This window comes from Cricetulus griseus, chromosome 2 (assembly GCF_003668045.3).
Source record: "Cricetulus griseus strain 17A/GY chromosome 2, alternate assembly CriGri-PICRH-1.0, whole genome shotgun sequence".
NCBI classification, from domain to species: domain Eukaryota; kingdom Metazoa; phylum Chordata; class Mammalia; order Rodentia; family Cricetidae; genus Cricetulus; species Cricetulus griseus.
The window spans coordinates 16,525,477-16,551,329 of record NC_048595.1 but is presented as its reverse complement, the minus strand read 5'-3'; the positions used below and the strand labels follow the sequence as shown (position 1 = coordinate 16,551,329).

The following is a 25,853-nucleotide window of genomic DNA, read 5'->3' as shown; positions in this document are numbered from 1 at the left end:
TCACTCCAATCCTACTGCACCACCCCATTTGGGTCCTTTCCCAGGCCACACAGCATTTAGCTTCTGTGATTGTTAGCCATACCCTAGTTAGCCCCTGTGTGCATACAGTGGCCAGGCTAGGCTGTGCTAGGCCAGGCCTTGGGCAGCCAGGGCTGGGTTGGGCATGCTCTCATCTGCACTTTCATTGCTTGAAAGGAAAGCTATGACCTTGACTTTGATCCCAAGAACCTGCCTTTAGCCACATGCTCTATTTTTTGTTTTTGTTGTTTTTTGTTTTGTTTTATTTTGAGACAAGGTCTCTCTACTTACTCCTGGATATCCTAGACATCACTCTGTAGACCAAGCTGGCCATGAACTTACAGAGATCTGCCTGTCTCTGTCTCCTGAGTGCTAGGATTCAAGTCATGGGCCACCACACCTAGTTGGCCACATGCTCTAATGTAAGCCTGGTTCCATTTTCTTTGAACCACCCTCTGGACTGTAGGCTGATTCCAGGGATTCACTTTGAATGAATATGGCAGAGATAATGGGATGTTACTTCTAAGACTGAGTAATAAAGTCGCTGGCCTTGGGGGCAGGGGCATGGGTTCAATCCTCAGAAACTAAGTAAAAATTCTGGGCTTGGTGGTGCAAGCTTGTCATCCTAGTGCAGGGAGGTGGAGACAGGAGAATCCCTGGGGCTCACTGGCTGACTAGCCTAACCTAACTGGCCAGCTCCATGCTAGTGGGAGATCCTGTCTTAACGGAAGTGGATATTTCTGAGGATAATACCTGAGGTTATCCTCTGGCCTGAACATTCAAGCACACACATGTGAATCGGTTTCACACACACACACACACACACACACACACACACACACACACACACTAGCTTATTAGCTTTGTCTTGGGTCCTCTCTCTGGGTGATTCCATGTGCATGTGAGGGGCTGGGTGACAATCTCAGGAGGGATCAAGGAAGATGACCCCTCCCCCTGCACAGTTCAAGATGATACTGAAGTCCTAGTTGGTGGCAGCCAGTGGCAACAGAAACTACTCTTTCTGTCCCTCAGAAACTACTTGGTGATCACCACTAGCTGTAACCTGCTAAGTCCTGGGAGGTTCTGCTAAGCAGTAACTGATAAATGAAGGCGTTTCCTTGGCTGAGCACCCTCAGATGGCAGTTCCTCCCATATCCCTCTGGACCCTTCAGTCCTGGCTAGACCAGCCAGGCCCAGCTGACTCACGTTCTTCAGCCTTTATCAACACAAATCCATCCTTCGCAAGTTCTGGGCTCCCTAACCAACACACCTGTCTTCCCAGACTCAGCTCAGATGTCACTGCCTCTGACACCTCCTGAACCCAGCTGTGCTGCAGTATAAGTAGTTCCAATGCCAGGCCATTGCCTCCAGCCTTTGTTCATAACAGGTCTGTTTCCTCCAAGAACTGTGAGCCCCAGAAGGTGGGTCTGAAGCTGCATTTCCCCCTGCATCACCTGAGGCTCAGCACAAGGTCTGATACAGCACAGGCTCTGGGAGAGTTTGATGAATGAACAAACAACCATTGTGAGTAAGTGGTTTCTGTGTTGTGGGCACTGCGCCCCTGCCTCATCCCTGCTGTCATCTTCCAAGGCCGCATTCTTTCCAAGGATGTAAAACTGAACCTGTGGGCTCGGGATACAGTTCAGAGGCAGAGGGCTTGCGCAGCATCCCCAAGACCCTGGCTCAACTTTAGTACCTTAAAAATAAACGAATACAAACAAACAAAAAATACAACAGGGGGCTAGAGAGATGATTCAGTGGTCAAGAGCACTGGCTGCTCTTGCAGGGAACCTAGTTTCAGTTCCCAGCACCCACATGGCTGTTCACAACTATAATTCTAATTCTAAGGGATCTGATGCCCCCTTCTGGCCTCTGTGGGCACTAAGCACACATACAGTGCACAGACAGACATCAGGCAAAACACCCTACACATAAAGAAAAATAACTACAACAGAATGTGTTGCCTTCCACGGAAAGCTGGTTCTTTTCCCCATCTTCCCCATTTCTTTTCCAGGGAAGAGGAAGTTTCCAGGTAGCCTGACCCCTTCCTTTGACCTGTCTTTATATCTCATCACTGTCTTGGGGAAGCACACATTGGCTGCAGCCTTTGTCCCCTAGCACTGTGACACCTCAGCACACACAGCAACCATCTCTGAGACTACTGCAGCTGCTTCCCTAGGAAACCTTGTGATTCTATTCACTCCTTCAGGAACAAGAGAACATTACCTAGCTAGGCATAGCGGCGTTCACCCTTAATCCCAGCACTCAGGAGAGGCAGAGGCAGGCGGATCTCTGAGGCCAGCCTAGTTTACAGAGTTCCAGGATAGCCAGGTCTCCACAGAGAAACCCTGTCTCAAAAAACAAGAAAACAAGGTGGGGGCACTGCCTACTTGTGTCAAGAGGCTGGAGGAAGGGTGGATTTTTATCAGAGCATCCTGTTTCCATCCCCAAGGAAACATTCTCTAGTTTTACGCAGTCCAAACTCTCAGCCTGGTATTTGGGACATCCCAGAACCCGAATCCAACCTCATATTCCAGTGGGAAATACAAAAGGAAATGACACAGTAGGCTCCAATCCCCTATATAACAACCAGTGAGAACAGCTCAGCCAGCTTTTCCTCACGATCGCATAGTGGACTGTTATGCACGATCTGTGTCAGAATCAATGATAAGCATTTTACGTGTCTCCACACCACCCTATGAAAGATGTCTTTGCACTTGGCCAATGCCATTGGGCTAATAAGGGTCAGAGCTGCAACCGGAAGCAGGTTTTAACCGCCTTTGCAGCCTTCTTGCCAACATGTGCTACCTCCTGCAAACTTCTTGCAAATCACCGTCACGATTCTTTGTCCTGTGCAAGCATTGCCTGTATTGTTGTTGTTCATGACCATGATTCTATAGATGAAATAGCTACTCCCAGTAGTTCCAGGGATGGGCTTTGGAGCCATATTCCCTGAGTGAGATTCTCATATCCCCGATAACTGTGTGACCTTCCTCAGTCTCAATTTCCTTCTCAAAAGAACAGTACTTTCCCTGGACTACTTCCGTGAATTTTGTCTTATGTATGTTTGACACATGATAAAAATAGTTCACAGTGAGGCCTAGTTGGCCAATGTTTGTCTCCATCTCTGAATTGCAAGTGACCATGGACCTACTTTGGCTATTGGAATGAGAGCTGTAAAGTATGGGTTGTTCCAGGTAGCTGCATTGCGACCTGTTTGCAGCCCACCACAATCCATTGTGATGATGGCAGTGGTATTCCAAACAGTGGTTCCTCCACCACAATTTCCCCTTCCATCTGTTGTGATGACGGCGATATTCCAAACATTGGCTCCTCCATCACTCAGCTCCCAGGGGAAGGAATCTCACACTGACCCGTCATGGCCATGTAGCATGGGGGAGAGATAAGCATTACTGTCTTGTCTGGCCTATACAGACCCAGAACAAGCTCAGTGGATGCTAACATCTAACAGTCATCCATCATGGCTTACTCCTTTTCTTAAACATAAAACCCATCACTTTCACAAATGAGCAAGGAAAAAGCATCATTTACCACCCTAAGCAATCGCACGATAATTAAAACAAGGCCTCTGCATCCTCTTACTCCCCAGGGCATCTGTATACGTATACCTGTTCTATGAACACAAACCATTGTCCAGGAAGTGCTAGCTAAGGGGATTTGGAAAGCCAGCCATGGAAAGCCTTGTGGTCACCCCAGACCTCCACCCTTGCCAGTCAGAGCCAAGTCTATCACCATGCCTCTGCAGGGCCCGCCCGGCCCCTTACCTCTGCAGACGGTGCCATTCTCCACAGCTTCGAAGCCTGCCTTGCACATGCAGCGACCGATGGGCACCAGCCATTCGCCATCTCCATTACAGTAGAGTTTGATGGGCACGTCCACTTCTTCAGCATTGGGGATGCAGCTGCCCCGAGCAGCCACCAGGGAAGTGCTCTCAGCCCCTGACAGTGTCTCCTGGAAGATGGCACCGTTCTGGATGACTCTGGGGCACTTTCGGTAGAATACACGCACAGCAATGAGGGACATACAGCCACCGTAGTCCTGGAAGGCCAGGTAGAAGCCGTTGCGGGACACGGGACCAAAGCTTCGCACCTCGGTGTTGATTTTCATGACGCGGCCACCCAGGTCCACTTGGGAGAAGCTTTCATCTGCTGCAATGGTGTCTACCTTCACCCATGGGTTCTCCATCCAGTTGGGGAAGGTCTTGGTAGCTAAGTCAAAGTCAGCCTCATAGTAGTAGAGGTTGAAGGTCTCCTTGCAGGAGCCCGGCACGCTGGGAATGCTGCTACAGTCCCGCACTGAGAACTTCATCTCCACGTGGATGCGGTGGGCACCACGGCGCCGGATGAATTTGGTCCGCAGCCAGTTGTTCTGGCTTGACTCAAAGACATTACACACCTGGTAGGTGCGGATAGTGTTCATGTTCTCATCGTAGCCGCTCACCTCTTCCCACTGCGGGTGAAACACTAGTTAGATGGAGAGAGATGCCCAGGTACAGCAAAAACACCATCTGAAGGGAGGGAAGGGGACAAATATGGACTCTGCTTTGGGGAACCCATCAGTCTGATAATGGAAAGAGGTTTCCATCTGATGGAGGAGACACTTAGGCCTTGACCTTAGAAAATTCCCCAGTCTATGAGTGTCACGCCAATCTGATGGCTAGAGGCACATACCTTCCTCTTGGCCTTTATCCCCTAGTCCTCATGGGATATGTGGCTCTGACTGTCAGGGGTTCACTAATGAGACAAAGGACCACAGGCTTGGGCTTAGGAGGGTCCAGTTGGCAAAGACTTGGAAGGGGTCCGCAAGGAAGGAGCACTTACTGATACAAGGAGACAGCTTCATGCACTGAGGTGGGGGCGGGGCACTGGGAGGATAGGACACAGGACACTGGGAACACACAACTACTACTTGTTTGGTGGGGGAGACAGAGCCTCTGTCTCCTGAGAGCTCCCTGTCTGTGAGAAAGATACTGCCTTTGCCCTCTGGAGAATCCCAATATGATGGGGGAAAATGGTCCATACCCTTACTGGTTGAGGGTATGAAGAAGCCAGGGTCCTTCCCTAGGACAGCATCTTTCCTCAGGGGAGAGATCTCCTCTGGGAACTGATGCCTCCTGGTACCTGGAAGGAGTTAACTGTACCCCTGCTCTGTCTGGAGAAGGTGCTCAGACACCTCCCTATATCCCTTCCTGAGCCATAACTAACCAGAGAGACCCCTCTAAATCTCCATGCTGTGGGGGCTGCATTGCCTATGAGCAGACAGAAAGAGTGTGGGACCCAGTCACTTCTGCAGACTCGGGTTGGGCTCATCTCCATGGCTGGGCCTCTGTCCAATTCTGTGACTCTCTCAAGTGCCCTTTGTTCATCTTTTCCCCTGTGGTGCTGAGGATAGAACCCAGACTTGCACATGCTCCACAAACACTCTGCCACTGTACATTCCCAGGTCTCAAACACTCTCAAACATCCGGGCCTGTTACAGCACCTGTCCACAGCCTCTTGTGTTTGCATTCACTGACTCTCTCTGGGGACAAGAAATACTCCACCTCCTGGATCTGGTCTCCCCACAGGATTGGAGTGCCTACTGAGGGCAGCTTCCTTCTCTTCCTGTGCCCCCCTCCTAGGGTGGGGCTGGTCCTCTCACCCAGGCCAGGCCTGAGGCTAGCACCTTCACAGTGTGTCATTCTTTGTCAGGATTCTCACACATAGCACGTGAGCTCCATTTTTCAGAAGGGTGAGATGAGACCAAACAGGTGAGGCCACTTGACTCAAGTCACAGAGTCCTGGTCCTGTCACCGGGCTTGCCCATCTTGCCTCAGAATAAGCACTGCTAACATGTTGCATGAGCTTGGGTAGTGCCTCTCCCCTCTCTGGGCCTCGATTTCCCCTTTGCTAAATGGGACGATGGGGATGTCAGATGATCATGGATGTCAGTGGCTGCTCTTTCAGGATCCTTGGGTCATCCTGTGCAGGACTTGGAGGGAGCTAGATGCTGTGAGAGGTACATGGACATTGAGTAGCAGAGCCAGAGCTTGCTGGCCCAGCCTCTACCTCAATGGCGACTCTGAAGTTCCCTACATCACATTTAATTTTTTTTTTCCTTTTGGTGGCACCATGTGACAAAGTCAGCCCCTTGTTACAACCGCTGCTCTTCCTCAGAACTTAATTAGAGCACTTAATTAGAGCACTCTGCCTTTCTCCCCTCTCTCTAATTAACATGCGGAGGCCCTGCAGCCCAAACACCCCAAATAATTGCGTCCGGGGGCCCTGCAGCCCAGCCTGGCCTCATTACTGGCAGGGTGGGGCCGTGGGCCCAGCAGTCTTCGCAGATGGAAAATTGGTGACAAGAAAGAGCCACAGAAAGAAGCCTGACCCTGGGGCCCTGCCTATTGAGAGCAAGGCCTGAGGGGGGCGGGTATGGATCCCTAGGGCTGCAGCTGAGTCCCCTTGGAAGACTGGAGTGGGGAAGGGGGGATGGGCTGTAGAGTCCAGGGCCTCCCCAGAGACCACAGGAGAGTGATGGTGTGAGGATGATGGTGGTGGTGGTGGTGGTGGTGGTGGTGATGATGATGATGATTTTAGCTGCTCTCTATTGGGGGCAGCCCATGCCAGCCTCTGTACTATGCTCTGGGGAAACCTCTGGTAGCAGTGAGGAAGACCACTGTTTCATGGGTAAAGAAACCAGAATCAGAGAGGCAAAGGAGCTCTCCACGGTCTCAGCTGACAGGTGGAACTGGAACAATGCTAGGGAGAGACAGGAAGACTCATCCAGCTTCATCTTTTTCTCAGGATACTGGGGGCAGACACGGGCTCAGACCCTACCCAAGGGATGTGATAGGAGCTCAGGGAAGGGCTGGGGGTGTAGCTCAGCTGCTAGAGCACTTGCTCAGCATGCGAAAGACCCTGGGTTCCATTCCCAGCACTGAACAGAGCCGGTCACGATGGCGCACACCTGTAATCACAACATCCAGGAAGTAGAGGCAGGAGGAGCAGAAGTTCAATGTCATCCTTAGTTACACAGCTAGTTTGCAGCTAGCCTGTGACACATAAGATCCTTTCTCAAAACAAACATAAAAGAACCCAGGGATATATACTCAGGGGATCTTTGTATTATGAAGATCCAGAGTTGGGGTGGTGAGGAGTTGGTCCCCGATACAAACCTGAGTCCCAGTTGGAGTACAGTTCATTGGTAGAATATTTTTATGAGGCCCTGGGTCTGTTCCCCAAGCACCAAAAAACCAAAGCACAAACAACCCTGAACCCCTTCATTAGAAGCTGTCAGGCCTGACAAGTGGCTCTATCTCTGAGCTTCTGTATCGGAGATATCATGTAAAAGGGTGCTTGCCATGGTCTCTGACCCAGAACAGAATCTTAAGCGGCATACTTCCCTCTCCTGAAATGGGCGCCATGTGAGTACCTACTTCTCAGTCTCCCCTGGGGAATTCTACAGGATAAAGGCCAAAGTGTCCACATGTTGTCATGGAAACGGGTACTCAATCAAGGGTGGGTGGGATGGGGAGGGTGGGACATGAGAGGCTCAGCCCTTAAAGGGGCTGGGATATGAGGGGTGTTTGAGGCATCGGTAGACTCTGGGGCATGCTGGGAGCCAGCCAAGCAAGGTTTGAGGGACCAGAACTCACCCCTGATGGGGGATGCACCATCCAGCCCAGCTCAGCCGTCGCCGTGGTAGAATCCATCAATGTTTCTGTGGGAAGAGCAAAGAGTCACCACCCGCCCCACCTCCCAGCGCTGTCAGTTACTCTGCTGAGCCTGGGATCCCACCCTTCAAGGTTCTTTACAGCATTTCCTCCAATCCTCCAGACCACTTGTCCTGGAAACCCAGCCTCCCTGCTCCAAATTCCCCCTTACTCCAAAAGCCTAGCCAATTGCTAGAGTCCATTTTCTGCTGCACCCCTCTCTCTGCGGTCATCCCCATCCCCCAGCTAACCACATCTCCTTATCTTGCCCCTTCTTCCCAGTGAAGGGTCTCTTCTGTTTTGTTTTAGTCTCTGTGTAGCTTTGTCTATTCTGGAACTCACTCTGTAGACCAGGTTGGCCTCAAACTCAGAGATCTGCCTGCCTCTGCCTCCCAAGTGCTGGGATTAAAAGTATGAGCCGTCACCACCTGGCCTGGTGGAGGAACTTAATCTAGGGTCTCTCTTACATGTTCCAGAGGACCCAGCACCAATCCCTCCAAATTCTACATCAAAATTCAAGTATCTATCTGCTTTTCAGCTTATATCAAATTCTCAGACACTGGAATGCCAGCCTTGGAGGGGGTCCCTCTTCAACCTCTGGGGACCCATCATTTGCCTTACTGGCCTTGGGACACATACTGTGTTGGTACCCTCCCTCTTCTCCAGGAATCAGCAGTCATTCCTTATACCATGTTCCAACCTAGAGTCCCTCCTCCAGTGTCCAGCCAACTCCATCCCAGGATGAAGCCCTGAAGAGGGGACTTAAGAACAGACTTCAGACTATGCTTGTCACATGCTCTATGGGATTCCAGAGACTAAAAACAGTGTCAGAACTGGTAGTCAGTGGGGAAAAAGTCACACAGCTTAAAGCGAAGGAGCTTGATAGGTCCTGGAGATCCTGCTACTCCCAGGTCAGAGTCGGTATCCTTCCCTTCTAGTCCTTTCCTACCAAGGGCTGTCAAAACTGAGCTGAACTGTAACACATTGAGTGGATTTACACAGTTGCTTTCAAACAGTCATTCAACAAATATATCTTAATGTCCGTTATATACCAGGCACTGACCTGGGTACTGCAAGAGAGAAAACAATGGCTCAATGTTGAGGAGGCCAGTGAGACAGCTCAGCAGGTAAAAGCACTTGTTGAAGCCTGAGTTCAATCTCTAGAGCCCACATGAAGGTGGAAGCAGATAGCCAACTCCACAAAATTGTACTCTGACATGCACATAGAGGCGTGGGTTAGCCCCATCATGCACATGTGTGTGCACACACATACTAATAATGAATAATTATTATTTTAAAATACTCTGCTAAGGAGCAGATCATAGACTGGAGATAGAGATGAATATAATTGACTATGAAGGAATAGGCAGGCAATCTAAAAGTTCACAGCTCCATACCATCTATGGTAGGAGACATACTACTATACTCAATTCTGCGCCCAGTACAGGCATCATTATTTAGTACCCACATTATGGGATCAGTGCAGGCATCACTAATCAATCTCTATACTCTGTAGCCACTCATTGCTTCCTCTGCAAAGTTCCTGGAAATGAAAAACAGACCATCTGAGGTGCTTGCCTGGTCTTGCCTAGTAGCCTCATTTTGGAAAGAGGGCATCTGGGCCACTGGAGAAGACTGTACAAGCATTGGTGAATGACTGGGACACAACAGGTATCTTGCCTCCTACCATCTACATTTCTAGGCACTTGAAACAAACTGTCATTTGGTCTATGCTAGATGCACCAGGGCCAGGAGTGTCTGGGCTGCAGAGAAAGTCCAAATGGGAGGCAATGAGGGTGTGAGCTAAGACAGGGTGGTGGCCATGGAGGGTGGGAAAGGGAGGAGTGTCTGAGCGGAGGTGACCCCAGCCAGACCTCTGAGCTGACAAGAGAGGCTGCAGAAGAGCCTCATGACCGCCTAGGGCTCGAGTTTGTGGTCACTGTGTCCTTTTGCGCTTGAGAGGGGGTAATAGGGGGGAGGGTGCCAGGGACAGTGGGAGCCAGTGCCAAGGGCATCCTTTTGATGGCAAATTGGGGGGAAGTTCCATTGTGTAGCTGTGGAGCTGAAAGAAGGTTCCTTTTCACACTCGAATGCTACAGATTCTTCTTCCTGGAGAGAACAAGGGCTGAACTTTTAACCTGTTTTCTCTCATCGGACTGAGCCAGAGACGCGCCAAGCTGGGCTCTCAGCCTGGGCCCTGCAAGCAGCTGCTGGGGGCAGGGAGGGGGAGGCTCTCCTGGGACAGAGTGGGGTCGGATGGGAGGCCAGCCCGCCAAGCAGGTGGCCCCACCCCTTGGCTAGATTCCTGGGCTGACCCCAAGGAAAAAGCACTAGAAGATTCTATGGCTTAGAGGAGAAGGGAAGTGACGATGGAAACTCAGGATGGACCCAGGGGGGTACGAATGACAAGCCGCCACGAGGCACATTGTAAAAGTCAGTGCTTAAATCTGGCTCCCCAGAAGCCCTGGACACTGTCCTCCTCCCATCCCACTGGCCAAGTGGGGCGGGAACCTGCTAGAAGAATAAACGAGAGGGTGGCCACTTCCCAGGAAGGAACCGAAGAGGAGTAAGAGGTGCAGGTAGGGAACTCGGACCCTGTTCTTCCCTCACCTGGCTTCGCCTCAAACCAGTTTTCTGGAAACTGTGGCCCCTTGGACTTCAGCAGGAGGCAGCACAGGGCTGTTCTCCCCCAAAACCACCTTAGGCTTTTAATTCTAATATCCCTTCTACCTTTTGTCTGTGCAAAGGGAGGTGAGCAAGGCAGGGACCTTGACTTCTTGTTTAGTTTTTTGTGTGATGGGATCTCACCCTGACTGAATTAGAACTCCGTACAGGACCAGCAAGAAGATTCCGTTGGGAAAAGTACTTGCTACCAAGCCTGATGATCTGAGTTTGAGCCCCAGGACCCACACGATAGAAAGAGAAAACTGACTCCCAAGTTGTCCTCTGATATATATATATATATATATATATATATATATATACACCATGGCACGTGTGTATGGGTGTATATCACATGCACACTAAATAAAAATAATTAAAATGTAATATCTACAAAAAAAGAACTCACTATATCATCCAGGCTGGCCTAGAATTAGCGCAATCCTCTTGCCTCTGACTCTTGAGTACTAGCAATACAGGTGTATACACCATGCTTGGCTGAGACTTCGATTTTAACACAGGTTCTCTCTTGTGCTGGCTGGCCTTGCAATTCTCTCTCTCTCTCTCTCTCTCTGAACCCAGGGCTTTGGACATGCAAGGCAAGCATTCTACCACTAAGCTATATTCTCCCCCCCCCCATTTGTATTTTACAAGGTTTTGCAATAGTTTTTCAGGCTGGCCTTGAACTTGGCTGGCTTGAAATCCTCCTGCCTTGGCTTCCTGAGGAGCTGGGATTATCGGTATGTGGAACCAAACCCTGCTAAACTTGAGTCTTTCAAAGCTCCATTTTCCTCACCTGAATTTCTTCTGGGTATGAGCAGGAGGCAACAACCATGGGGGGCATGCCAGCCAGAGCCCATACACCATAGGTCCTCCAGACATAAGCACTGGCTATTGCCTTAGGTGTAGCACAAGGCTTCCAGGCCCGTCCAGTGCCATGAACACTCACCACTCACAAGCCAGTCTCTTAGATAAAACACAGGGGCGTCCAAAGGCCTTGAGAGCAATCTGCCTAGATCTCCTGCTCGAAGAGACAACACAGCTTGCCAGCATCTCACAAGCATCAGTCCTCTTTGGATGGCCACAGCCCCCAAGAACCCCTTCCTGCTCCATCTGACACTGCATCCCCAGGACATCCCAGCTTCTTTGTTCTACTCAAACCTGTCAGAGAAGTCAGGCTCCATGGCCTGGAAATCTGGAAATCATAGTTCTTGCCTCAGGCAACTGGGTGGGCTCGAGGAAAACAACCCTAAATTCTTTCCCCAGCACTTCCTCTCATAGTAACCTACACAGCTCTCTAATCTCAAAATCTGCAAAGGGAGAGCAAGCTAAAGTTCACTGAGACCCCATTAAGACCTAGAAGCTAGGCACAGTCATGGGCATACCTTAATCCCAGCATTCAGGAGGAAGATCGGGAGTTCAAGGTCATTCCCACCTACATAATGAGTCCCAGCTAGCCTGAGCTCCTGGAAACCCTGTTTCATTCAAAACAACAGGCCAAGGAAATGGCTCAGTGGTTAAAGTATTTGTTTTCAAGTCTGACACCCTGAATTCAATCCCAGGGACCCACATGGTAGAAGGAGATAACCAGTTCCCAAAGTTGTCCCTTGACCTCCACATGTGGGTCATGGCACACATAATCTCTCACAAACAAGACAAATAAATGCAATGCAAAAAAAAATGAAAACAAAATACCAAAACCTCGCTCACATCTGCACAATGCCAAAAGGTACTCAATATGGTACCATTTCACAAATAGGAAAACTGAGGCCAGCGAAGACTTAGGAACTTGCCAGGTTGCCTATCTATCCCACGGACAAACTGCTCTGGGGGAGCACAGGTTTACCCACAATTCATATGTACCACTCCTGTTAGTCTCTCCCCTCTATGTGGCCTTCACCTGCTCCAGTGACATTCCCGAGTCAGGTCACTTCCGAACAAAGGCCTAATCTAATGAGCCCACTCACCCAACAGCTCTGCAGTTCAAGGTGCTGAGAGGACCAAGAGCTCACAGGAGTCCTTTCCTTGTTTGCCACTGCTCTCATTAGCTGTACATCCCTGAAGGGTGGGTGACACGTCCCAGGACCCAGAAAGGGGCTTGGCACATGGCACATCCCCTCATCCCACTTGCCAGGAGTCTGTGCCATCAACCTTGTAAGTTGGAGCCTGTCATGTAGACAGGACTTTGGCCTTCCCACATCCAACCGGAGCCCGGACCACTACGATTCATTTACTTTTCTCATTCCAATTGACTTTTTTTCTTAAGTGCATTTTAAAGAGGAAAAAAATACCTCATTATTATAAATGGAAAATCAGTATCACTGGAGTTAGAAGAAAGGAAACTAAATATGAGAACTACAATTGCCAACATCCGCCTGCGGGTCACCTAACACCACCTTACAACGCACACTCTGGGGACCACTGGGTTCCATCAGTCTACCTCCACCCTCATGCACACGGTGATGGTGGCAATCCCTCATACAGGGAAACTGCTGTCACTGTACACAGAAAATTAATCACCATGCAGATGTGATGAGGACCGTAGCTCAGATTGTGTGAGGTGTGCTGTGGATTGTGGGAGGTGAGTTTGGGAGGATGGGGACGGAAGTGCCAGGTTGTGGGGACAGCTTCCTGAAGAAAGAGAAGCAAGATGGAGGCTTGAGAGCCAGTTAGGAGGGAGCCAGCCAATTCTGGGTTGGGTTGTTTGCTTTCTGTTGCTATGATAAAACACTGACCAAAGCCAATCTGTGTGTTATGGAATAATCGTTTGGTACACTGTGAAGATGTGACTTTGCCAAGGTGCCTATTGATTGGTTTAATAAAAGAGCTAACTGGCCAGTAGCTAGGCAGGTATAGGTTAGATGGGACTTGCAGACAAAATGAGAGCTCAGGGAAGAAGGAAGGCAGAGTCGTGGACAGCCAGACGCAGAGGAAGCAGGAGATGAGCCTGTGATGCTGAAGAAAGGTACGGCCACATGGTAGAGCACAGATAAGAAATATGGGTTAATTTGATACATAAGAGCTGGTCAGTAACAAGCCTAAGCTACCAGCCAATCATTTATAGCTAATAGTAAGTCTCTGTGTGGTTCTTTGCAGAGCTGTGATGAAAAACTCCACCTACACTAGTGGAAGAAAGGTTTTATTAGGCTTACAGGCTACAGTTCACCACCAAGAGAAGCCAAGTAGGAACTCAAGGCAGGAACCTGGAGGCAGGAACTATGTATGACCATGAAAGAATGCTACTAAGTGGCTTGGTTAGCTACCTTTCTCATAGATCCCAGGGATGGCACCGCCCACAGTGGGCTGGGCCTTCCCACAAGAATCAGCAATTAAGAAAATGCCCCCACAGACATGCCTACAATCCAATGTGATGGAGGCAATTCCTCCACTAAGATTCTCTCTTCCCGAGTATGACTAGGTTCGTGTCAAGTTGACAAAAACTAATTAAGACAGTGGACCAGGTGGAGGGACACCAGAGGCAGAGGCAAAGAAGGGAGAAGGAACTACTTAGCTCATGGAAGCCAGTGGAGGCGGAACCAGTTGGGTGACATTGGTGGGAGAGTGTCTCTCAAGCTCCATGGGTTGGAGCAGGGCTGACTGCTAAAGGGCAGCAGCTTGCCAAGCCCCTGCACTGGACCATGCCCAGCAACCAACATCCTCAGCAGCCTCGTTGGTGTCACCTGCTCAACTCCTGTTTGACACAGCTGTCCATCTGCCCCCACATCTCCTGGTAACCAGGAAAGCCAGTTACCAGGCCTTGACTGAGTGAAGTGCCATTAAAAACAAAAGGACAACAACAAAGACCCCAGGAGTGCTGAGGAAAGAGGCCACACAAACTCTCAGCCATCAGGCAAAAACTGGAACCAGAGTGTATTTCCTCTGGAGAAAACACGGTTTGGGCCACGGGAGTGGCTTTGGCCCTGGCCCTGCTGTACCGCACCCCCTCTGCTTCCTGGAGACTGCACAGAAGAAAGCAATCAGGAGGCCCTGATTGCACAGGCTGAGGAGGCCCGCCGGCCCCTCCGGCTACGTGTGAATGAGCAGTATGCATTTCAGAAATATTTGAGCTAAAAGGGGAGACACACTGAAGTCGTTAGCATCAGGCCGACGGGAGGTGGCTGCTCGGGGCCCCTGCTCACAGGCTGGGGTAGTTGTATGCCCCCTGATCCTCAACCCACCTCGTCAGCTCTGCCCAAGCCCATGTTGAGCTGCAATTCTCTGGGGCCACATATACTGTTCATCTGCACTAATGTCTAAGTCCCAAGGACATGAGGAGGGAGTGTTCATTAGGCACTAAGGGTATATTTAAAGTTGGCCAAGTCTTTTAGCAACATTTCAGGCTCCTGGCAACTTACAGGGTCCATGCCATGGGACCCTACTTTACAGATGAGGAAGCTGATGCCAGACATGGTAAAAAGAGTACACTAGGATGTGGGTACATGTCTGTTCATCTCCACATCTGTGTTATTTCTAAGATGCCAGGACTGTAGCCACAAAAATGAGACAACATAGAACAAGAAAAATCACTACTGCATGGGGGTGGGGGTGGGGGTGTTGGTGGTGTGTGTGAGTGTGTGTGTGTGTGTGTGTGAGTGTGTGTGAGTGTGTGTGTGTGTGTGTGTGTGTGTGTGTGTGGTGTGCATTCTCTCCATCTGAGTGGGCAGGATGGGAAAGAGGCACGGATGGCTCAGGTAGACCCTTGGCTCCAGCACTTTCTAGTGTGACTGCAGAGAAGTAAGTGGTCTCTCCTCTCTGGCCCTCATTGTTTTGCATCTGTAAAATGGATCGTTGTAATGTTAGTGATCTGATGTTTTCTGAAGCCCTCACTGTTTTTTAGATGAAGTCTCACCAAACCCTGGCTGCCCTTAAACTCACAATGTTGCCTTGTGCTCTGATCTTTCTATCTCTACCTCCCAAGTGCTAGGACTGCAGACAAGTGCCATCATACCTAGTTTTATGTGGTGCTAAGGATTGAAACCAGGACTTGGTACATGCTAGGCAAGCACTCTCCCAGTTTAGCCACATCCTAAGCCCTCTTGGAGCCCTCATTTTGAGTGAAGTTGAAGTCTGCCTGCTCACTATAGTCCCAGCACCGAGAGCCTGACACTGGTGGATACACTGAATCTGTACAAGACAGCTAGGTAACAAGTCTAAAGCCTACCTCCCGTCACCGATCCCATCACCCCAGTGTCCCACAGACTACCAGATAAAGTCCTAGCTCACCTAGCAATAAGCACACCCCACACCTCTGCCATCCAGGTTAGCTAGTTCCCCCACAGGCCATCTTTTCCACCCTCAAGGGTCCAGTTATTCTGCTTGCAGAAGACACTACGCTTCTCTGAGACTTGATGACTTGACTTTTCCAGAATGTTCTCCCTGGAATGCATGGCCCTTCCTGCGCTGTTGGCTTGGCTTATTCTCCTCCTTCCTGGCAGCTGTCCTTGGCCGCTCCCCCTCTGGCTGGGGTAGGAGCAGAGTCACAGTCATTCAGTGAACATGGATTCCTTTAGCCTGTGCCAAAGACTTCGATGCAGAGACCGACCCACGGGTCCCTGCCTTAAGGAGCACCCAGACTCGTGCCCGACAGATGAACTCACAGCAGGAGAAGCAGCAGGAGTGGCTGGTCCAGGCTGAAAAACTGGGTCATACGTGGGAAAAATCAGCTCTGGAGATGGAATCAGGAACAGCATCTCAGAGGAAGAAGCAACTGGGCTGGGCAGAGAGAGAGGGCTCAGCAGAGTGAAGGCACAGGTGGGACAGCACCGGGGCATTTTAGACACTGGTAAAACAGGCAGCCAGGCTTGCAGTGTGCTCAGGGCTACATACACACCGCTGCAGTGGGAGCCATGTATGAAGAAGCTAGAGTGTAGAGAGCCTTGAATGCAGGTCTGGGGAGTTTGCATCTTATCCATAGGCATCAGGGATCCACGGAGGACGCCTGGAGAGGGTAGTGATGTGGACTGTCCTGAGAACCACTAGGTAATGGAGCAACCCTGGTGAAGGAAATGAATTCAGAGTTGGGATCCAGCTGTGACAGGGGCTGAAGATGAGTGGTCTCCTGGTAGATGTACCCAGGGACCTTTGCTCCAGCTCCCCACAGCCCAGTCAGTCAGTCAGCCTGTCAGGGTCCCCACGTGACATGTACTGCCCTATGCCTACCCACAGCTCCTGATGTACCTGTCTGTATTGGTGGCACTGAGGTGACTTGAATCTAGGCCTCGACGGCATTGCACACCCTGGTGAGGAGCCAGGTATAGCTATAAGTGGGTGGGAGCCGGAACACTCAATCCATGGCTCAAATGAAGAATTCCAAGAGGATGCCAAGAGCCAGGAAGTAAATTCAAGGCCACTAATGGGCTGGTCTCTTCTCTGAGCCTTGATTTTTCTCATCTATAAAATGGGGGTGAATAAAGCCTTGCTCTATGTCCTATATGGTGTTGAGGAACTGCAGGTATGCTGGGTGCAAAGTTTGCTGGTTTGTTTTCTAGTCTTCTTTTTGAGATAGGGTAGTGCTGTGGAGCCCAGGCTGGCCTTAAACTTGATACATAGCTGGGTTATCTTCAAATTTATGGGCTTCAGCCTTATGAGTGCTGGGAATACTAGCCTAGCTTGTATTGAGTAACATGCCGAGAACTGGACCATATAGAATCCACAGGAAAGATGGCTAATGCCTGAGGAGGCTGCCTCTAGCAGTTACTCCGTTAGTATTGTCTCACTGTTATCCCAGAGAAAACTTACAGGGAAACTGAGGCACAGAGAGATCAAGGACTTCTACAAGGCTGACAAGAGGCAAGACAACAGTGGGCCTTTTGGAGGTCTAATCTCAGAAGCCACCAGGCCACATGGCCTTACAAAAGAGATGGGCAATTACTCCCTCCACCAGAGCCCTCAGTGCCAGGCTATCACGCACTTGGGAGCTGACACTGCCATCTCCCACGATAGAAATGAGAAGACTGAACCCAGAGAGTCCCAGAGATAGGCCCACTGTCACACAGCCAGAAAGAAGCAGAGCTGGGATTTGAACCCAGGTCAGCCTGCCCAGCCTTTCAGAAACCTCTCCTCTGTGTTGAGTGGGAGGGTAAGGCCGGTTGGGGGATGATTCTGGAGAAACCCTGAGCCAGCTCCTGGAAGGTTCTGGTTTCCTAGAGTGAAATCTGCCAGCAGGCATTGTGCTATTTTCCCGGCTTGGCCCTTGGGCTCAAGGAAAGGGGACCCCACTAATGTAAAATCCTTATGCAGCACTCTGCACTCTTCCCTGTCACGCTACTCTTGGCCCTTGCCTGCCTAGAGCATGCTTGTGTTTTCTCAGCCCCGGGTGGAGGAGTCCCTGTGACGCCAGCTCCTGCACCATGTCCCCAGCCTGCCTGCCGCTGGCCTGGGCATCCGCCAGCACCGGCTGCCCCGGCTGAAACCCAATCCGGCGGGCCAGCCAGGCTACTCACTAACAGCAGGCTGCATTGTGCAGCCCAAGCTTTGGGGGAGTTTGGATTCGCTGCTTAGGGACCCACTTAACCTCCGCCAAGGACAGGATGATGGATGGGGGTCTGGGACGGGGTTGCTGGGGGCGGGGTGGGCGGTAAATGAATACCAGGGCTTGCTGAGGAAGGGAAGGAAGGGAGGCAGGGACCGATGGCCTGGACACATTAAGAGTTCCTTTCGTTCCCACAACAACCCCAGGGATACCTTACTAGCCTGGTTTCATACAGAAACTTAAACTCTGAGATGTTAGGTGACTTGTCCAGGATCACACAGCAAGTCAGAAACTAAATCCCTATGGCTTGGGAGCTTTTCCAACACATCCGGTTGCCTCTTCATAACCACTTTGGCTTAAGTGAATTCACACATCATTTCTATCCAATTAGTAAATTATAAAATCTCAACAGGGGCATTACTATGAACCTACTGTGTGCACCTACTGAGCCCATTACTATTCCATCTGGAGATCCTAAGGTAACTGACCCCCATAACTGTTAGTCGTCATGGCCCTTTCAAGACCAAATCTTAGGAGAGTTCCTTGGTAACTCCAGGCCTCGGCCATTTACAGAGTGTAGTTACCAAATATTAAAATATTTTGTTGGGCCAGCAAAATGGCTCAGCAAGTAAAGGTGCTTGCCACTAAGCCTGACCCCCTGATTTTGATTCCCAGAATCCCATATGATGGAGGTAGAGAACAGACTCCTGATCCACACACACACACACACACACACACACACACACACACACACACACACTCATATACACATACACACATAAATACACACACACACACACATATACACCCTACTGTAGCACTCAGGAGGCAAAGGCAGGCAGTTTGAGGGCCGCCTGGTCTACATAGAGTTCTAGGCCACCCAGGGTTACATAGTGAGATCCTGTCTCAAAAACAAATACCAACAACAATGCAAACAAAAGTAAAATAATTTTCACCTCCCTATTGCCCCTCGACTTGGGTACAGCTTCTACCTACAGTGGTTCTTCAAGACACTGTGCTTTCCACTGAGACGGTCCTAGCCCTCCGGGCCTGTAAGGAGCACTTAAATTTGTGGTTTTCTGTCCACTTCAAATGTCACCTCTCCTGAGATGCTGCCACCGATAAGCCAGAACTCAGGGCTCCCCTGATCACAGGGGTGTCATTCACCCTGACACAACATTTTTCTTATTAGCTTCTAAAACAGACTTCAAGCCCCTGGAAGGCAGGGCTAAGGCTGGCAATGTCACAGCCACCTAGCCTCACTGTGAAACCTTCCTCACCTCTATTCCATCATCTAGGCCTCCCTGGCAACAGTGGCTTGTCCCGGGTCACATCACCCTTCTGGTTGCCTAGCATCTTCTTCTAGCAGACACACTCACAGGTTACGAAGACGGCTCAAACACTGTATGGCTGAGGGGCTGGGTTCCAGGAACCCCACAGATACCCAGATCTCCGGTGCCAGAGTCCCTTCTACCCAACAGCAAAGCGACCACACAGAACCCATGGGCTCCTCCCAGGACCCTGACGTCATCTCTACACTTAAAATAGGGAAGATATTGCGAAGGCCGTTGAAACTATCATACCTCATGGTTGGGGAGCCAGAGCAAAGAGAACAGCCTGTATGTGATTAGTTTTTTTAAAGACAGGCCAGGCCTCATGCAGCCTGACCTGCCCTCTAACTACAGGATGACCCAGAACGCCTGATCCTCCTGCCTTTACCTCCCAAATGCTGTGATTACAGGGACGCACCACCACGCTCCATCCCCTGCAGTTCTGGGGACGTAATGCAGGCAGAGCTTTGAGCCTGCTAAGCAAGCACCCTACCAACTGAGCTGAGCAGCTGTATCTAGCTGCCAGATACAAAGTTGTTTCAGAATGTTTCTGATGCACAGTTGGTTGGATCCACGGATGTGGAGCTGTTAGATACAGAAAGTAGACTATGTAATTTGAAGCCCTTACTTAAAGCCAACCATTGAGCTGAACTGTCACATACACTCAAAATGTCCTGTGAGATGGAATTAGTATTGTCCCCTATCCACCCACCAACACCCATCTGTCTATCATTCTGTTCACCCAATAATCTACCGCCCATTCACCCGCCCACCACTCCTGTAGTATTATCCATGTGGGCACCCATTCCATCCCCATCCGTTTCCACAGCGCCAACCTCCTTTCTTCCTACAAAACAAAGCTTCAGAGAGGCAACGCAACCCACCTAACACCACACAGCTAGAAAAACCACAGAGCCCGGAGGCATACCAGTAACTCCTTATCCTGTCTGCTCTGTGGCCTCATCGCTTCCTCACTTAATATCTAACTGTCCTGCTGCATGCAGGCTTAATCGTGTAAGTCGCCTCAAATCCTCTGGATGTGAGCGGAGTGTAAATTACAAATCAATATGACACAGGCCACTGTGAAGTCCACGCCAGGCCTGTGGGGTTGAAGTCAATTAGCAAGCCTCTGCAGGGCCTGCTGGAGCTGGGTCCATTTGCCTAATTGGCCCTGGTTTCCCCCAGTGAAGGGCAATTAACTCAAACCTCAGAACCCGGAGCACCCCTCTGCTTCTGGGCAACGCGTCGGGCATTTGGCCATGTCAGGATTTAGTGTTCGATCATTCATTCACCAGTGACCCCCACACACATATCCATCTGTCTTTCCAACTATCTGATCCTTGCAGTCATCAAGAAAGTACCCTAACGTCCACCCACCGCCCACACTCGCGTCCATTTCCATGCCTGTCCACCCACCCACTCACCCACCCAGCAGAGAACCCACCCATGCTCACACGCATCCATGGAACCCGGAGTCCAGGTAACATTTTATGAACACATTCGCCGTCTTGACATTCACGCGCCCACCCACTCGCTCCGTTTACTCGGCTGCCCACACATTCAGCCTCTCACTTAAGTTTATCCCCCTCCCTCCCTCCCTCCCTCTCCCCCTTCTCTTTCTCTCCCCATTCATCTCTCCATTGACCCAGCCTTCCATTTCCATCATTCATTTACACACCCACACACCTGCTTTCCACTCCTTCTATCCAGACAGCCTGCGTTTGTCAAGTGCCTACTGTGTGCCAAGCCAGTATTAAGTACTGGAGGATAACAATAACAACAACAACAACAACAACAACAACAACAACAACAATAATAATAATAAAATCAGGCAATTTCTCCAGGGCCTTCCACACTCCCATCCTTAGCCTCTGCCACTTGCTTGGACTGCCATCCTGTTCTGCCCTGCTGCCTTTGGGTCTGGTTTCCATCTACCTCCAGATAGCCTGGGTCATGTAAAAACAAGACATGCCTGGGGCCTAGCGCACCTCACAGAAGGTCCCCCACCCTGTCATAGCTCCCTGCTGCAGGGAGGGCTCCAGGCATAAGATGACAGGGTTTCAGATTCTAGGCCTTGCTGGATGGGTCCCCAACCCTGAGCAGGGGCTGGAAGAGACCCCATAAGGTGGCACTTGGCCTGAAACCCACACATAGTGTAGGAAATAGCTAGACAAAAGGAAGGAGGGGAACTGGGGCAAAAGAGCTAGAAATGGGGTGCTCCAGGAAGAGGGGACAGCTGGTGGTCAGGTAGGGAAGAGGTAAGCTGCCTGAGAGAGAAGAAGCCCAGGAGACGGGGACTCCATATCCCATAATCCTCAATGTCAGGTTGAAGGGCTATGCCTCACCTCTTGGAGGAAAGTGGCCTGACCCATCTCTCCCTGCCTTCTTTTATGTAATGAATCCATTCTATAGATGAGGAAAGTCAGAGAGGTACAGACAGCCATGCAGGTCACACTGCACACCAAAACAAAAACAAAAACAAAAACAACAAAAAAAAAACCCAAAGCAAAAAAACTGAATCTACCCTACGTGTGATGGCTCCAGATCTCTCCTTTTCCTAAGTGTCTGCTGTCTCAGAAGAGACACTTCTAGAATGCCCAAATGGCTCCCCTACAGGCCTCTCTGTGGCCATTGTTATATAGGTGCATTGATAAGGTACCCCAAGGCACCATTTCTGCTTATGTGACCTTCACCAGACACCTGCTCTCTTGCCAACTGCTTCAGCATGTCAGGTGGTGAGGCCCACCAGCTCTGCAAGGTGCCCCGACTACTAGTTTCTCAGGAGAACCACTCAGTTCCGTCTCATCACAGGAGACTCCGAGCCTCCATCACATCACCATCACTGTTCATTTCCCACCAACCTAGCAGTGACGCCAGGCACAGACTCGGGCTTACGAGTGCTGACAAGGGCTGGGCACAAAGGGCTAATGATGGCAGAAAGGGCTTGGGAAGACTCTGGGTTTAAAATGAAGAGGGCTTTGGGTGACAATACATGGGGGTAGGGGCCTCCTGAGCGAGCTAAAGGAAAGAGACCACCCTACTCCCAGCATCCCCATCACCATGCCTACTGTTTACTGAGCACCACTATCTGTGGGAAACATGCAAAATTCAGCTAAACTTCTTCAAACCTCTCCAAACTTATGTCATGCTCCCTATTTTACAGATAAGCAAACGGGTTCTTAGTAGACTGAGATCCCCTCATATTGGTAGTAAGTTGGTAAGGGAGACTGATTTTAATTTCTGGGTTATGTGCTTGGAATTCCTCTCACCATCCCAAGGAGCCTTTTCTATGACAGTCTCGGAGGATGGTTAGAGCAGATGGTAGGGACTTAGAAGGGTGGGTTCCAGGCCTGGACACAGCAGCTTGGAGCGTAGGAAGCAGTCCTCATTTGATCCAGAGGCAGGAGGCTGCTTCTAGGCAGAGAGAATCAAGAGGGATAAGGCTACTTCATCTGGGGGCCAGAGAGATGGCTCAGTGGTTAAGAGCACTGACTGTTCTTCCAGAGGTCCTGAGTTCAATTCTCGGCAACCGCATGGTGGCTCACAACCATCCATTATGAGATCTGGTGCCCTCTTCTGGTGTGCAGATATACATGGAAGCAGAATGTTGTATACATAATAAATAAATAAAGTCTTAAAAAAAAAAAAAGGCTACCTCATCTATCTACCACACCTGTGGATGCTTTCATTGCCTCTAGGGAACTGTCGGAGAGGTGAGTGAGAGGCCATGGCCCTGCCACTGTGGAGAGCTTTCCTAGCTTCTGGTGAAGTTTGGCAGTGCAGATGTCATGACTGCTGGAGACTCATCTGAATAAAGGTAGAGTGAGATCCCTCAGGGAGGCAGAGACTTTCGAGATGCTCTTCAAATCTGTGCCCTGTGCTGGGAAACTGAAAACTGCCAACGGCAGGAAAACATGTTTCTTTGCCAGCCCAGAGAGGGTCACCAAGACCAGTGTGACATTTATACCTCTCATAATGGCACCCTGGCCCAATCCCCAGGGTGCCTGCCCCCCAGACACGGAAGCCCACTTCACTGTTCTGCTCAGCTATTCCTGCTACTACCTTGCCTAGAAAGTTGGGGTTATTGCAGGAAAACCACACAAGAGGTCTCAAGGTTCGTCTACTTAGCAGGCCCCCTTCTGGCTTCCTTGTGCCTGCCCATGCTTTCCCTGCCCACTATGTCCACCACTTTCCCCTGGAAAACTTTGAAACAGCCTTGAAGAGTCAGCCTATCATGTCTTCCTCGGGGAAGTCTTCCCTCACTGTGCAAGATGCCCCTCATCCAGGTACTGGCTCTCCCTCCAACATCTGAAGTCACTTCCTGGACCCATGTTTGCAGTGGGCCCAGGTTCATGCATGTGACCAGGAGGCAAGTCTCTCCCAGGCACAAGGAGAGCCACATCAGATGATGAGCAAGTGACCAGGGGCTCAGCTGTTGAACGGGACAGGCCTGGCCCTCTGCCCTCATCTCTCAGCTCTACAACGAGACACCTCCTCACTAGGAATTCTGTAGTGGTGGCAGCAGGCAGCTGGCACTGGCACTGGCACTGGGGGTTGGGAGGGGTGTCACACCCACTGGTGCTGGGAGTCCAGTCAGGAATTTCTGCTCTGATTGCGACCTAGAACCACAAGTATCTCCTATGCTGGCAACCCTCCTACAAGGGCAGATGCTTCTCTTACAGGGTTAAGCTATATGGTGGGTGGTCCACCCAAGCTGATGGGGGATCCTGACCCCTGCCCTTCCCACACAGACTCATCTGGAAAATGGGGGTAGTACCCACTCTGAGGAACCGATGAGAAAATTTCAACCTAAAGCTTGCACTGTGGCATTGCCCTGCCTCCTGGAGGTCAACAGAGCTGAGTCCAGTAACAAGGGGAACTCTGGGGTGAGCAGTGGGGCCAGGCTTCTGAACGTGAACTTCAGAGTATCTGCTGGATACCACGGAGGCCACTTTCCACAGAGCCCCATCAGACAAACGTGGCAACTGAGGCCCAGACAGAGTTGGTGATGTGTCTGAGTTCTCCAGGGAGCTGGGGTGTGCTGGGATTCTGGGCATCACCCGAGGCTTTCTTCTTGCTACCTCCTTCCACTGCTCAGAGTCCCCTGGGCCAGGCCTGGCAGGGAGCTTTAACTTGGCCTTATTTAAAGTTGCAATTATCTGTCCCATCTCCCGCTGGCTTTGCTCAGCTCTCCGGGGAGGCGGGAAGACCCTGACAGAGGATCCAGAGTTGGGAGTTCCTAAGGAATCTCCCTGAGGCTGGTGAGGGAGGCTGGAGGCTTCATCTCCACACCTCTAGAGGCGATTTTTCCCTCTAGGTTCTGGGCCTCTCTCCCTGGCATGGTGCCTGTCTTTGAACCCAACCTGGTCTGCAGGGCTTCCACAGTGTGTCAGAGATGCCTTTTCAGTCCTACAGAAGTGAACGGGTCTCGGCAGACTGAGGTCTAAGAGGCTGTTAGGGTGCCGCGCAGGGAGCGCCCAGTGTGAAGCCAGATGGGGGCAGACGAGTCGTCACAGCAAGGTGTAGCTGAAAGTCAGGGTGATGAAGATGGAGATGAGGGCTCTGTGAAGCTTGAGGAGAACTGGATAGACCAGAGAAGGGCCTGGGCAAAGGAAAGTGGTGGTGACTGTGGAGCAGAGTTTGGGCTTTAACATGCTAGTGCCTTGTGAAGGACTTGGAAGGGCAGAGTGTGACTTGGCTCTGAGCTGCCGACCAGATAAAAGCCTCAGAAGAGGGTTGAGGAGGTGGGTCAGTCTGTAAAGTGCTTACTACGCACACAGGGTTCCGATGCTGGCAGGCGCCGGGATGATTCAGATTTCTACCTGACTTGGCACAAAGTAGCCTCTCAATAAAGGAAATTAGGTACTGTTGCCACAGTAGACATGAGACCATCCTGCCTAGCCAGAGGTCAGAGAGCTTTCTTGTCTGTGGGACAAAGAATGACGACACCCACATCCTAATTCTTGCAGTGGAACATTACCTTAAATGGCAAAAGAGGACTTTGTGGGAACTGAGGGTCTTGAAACAGGAAGATTACCCTGAATACCCAAGTGGGCCAGGTGTCATTGTGAGAGTCCTCGAGGAAGGGGGGAGGGAACAGTTAGAGAGCGGAGGTGAGGAGGGCAGCTGTGGGGGGGGGAGGCGACACTGCAATAGATGGAAGCACAGCCCAGGAGCACTGTGGTCTCTAGAAGCACAAGCAGATGTTCCCTGCGGCTTTAGAGGGGGTGTGGCCCCCAACACCCACTTCAGTGAATCTTATTTCCCTGACCTCCCAAGCTACGAGATATTAATTTTGTGCTGCCGGGAGCCACTAAACTAGATCTGTGGTGATTTGTTACAATGACGACAGAATGAATGTACCATTCATGATACACCAATTAGTACTGGGAGCCCACACCCACGCTCCATTCTCCACAGATGAAAACAAGCAAGGCTGTGGTAGGCATGGGTGCCTCTGGCCACTTGTTCTCTACACCATTTCTAACTCTCTTGTGGGCACACATGGCATTCAGGGGGGGCCTGAGTGGGTGACAGACTGGATGTGGGTCCTGGGCCTCAGTTATTGCTCTGGACGGTGAGATATCACATGGCAGGTGTCTCTTCCGCCAGTGTCAGTCACAGACCAGGTCCCTGCAATAGAGGGCTCAGAGGCAAG

The 25,853-nt window shown here is 50.7% G+C and overlaps 1 protein-coding gene across 1 annotated transcript in view; it reads right to left on the bottom strand.

Moving 5' to 3' along the window:
- Ephb2 (EPH receptor B2) overlaps nucleotides 1-7,732 on the bottom strand; it is a 122,247-nt gene extending 114,515 nt beyond the window's left edge. Inside the window, exons 1-2 of the mRNA XM_027399744.2 lie at nucleotides 7,676-7,732; nucleotides 3,804-4,488 (exon numbers count right to left, since the gene is read on the bottom strand). Of these exons, the coding sequence (XP_027255545.1) occupies nucleotides 3,804-4,488; nucleotides 7,676-7,732 (742 nt within the window). The remainder of the gene's footprint in view (nucleotides 1-3,803; nucleotides 4,489-7,675) is intronic.
- Between the last annotated feature and the right edge of the window lie 18,121 nt (nucleotides 7,733-25,853).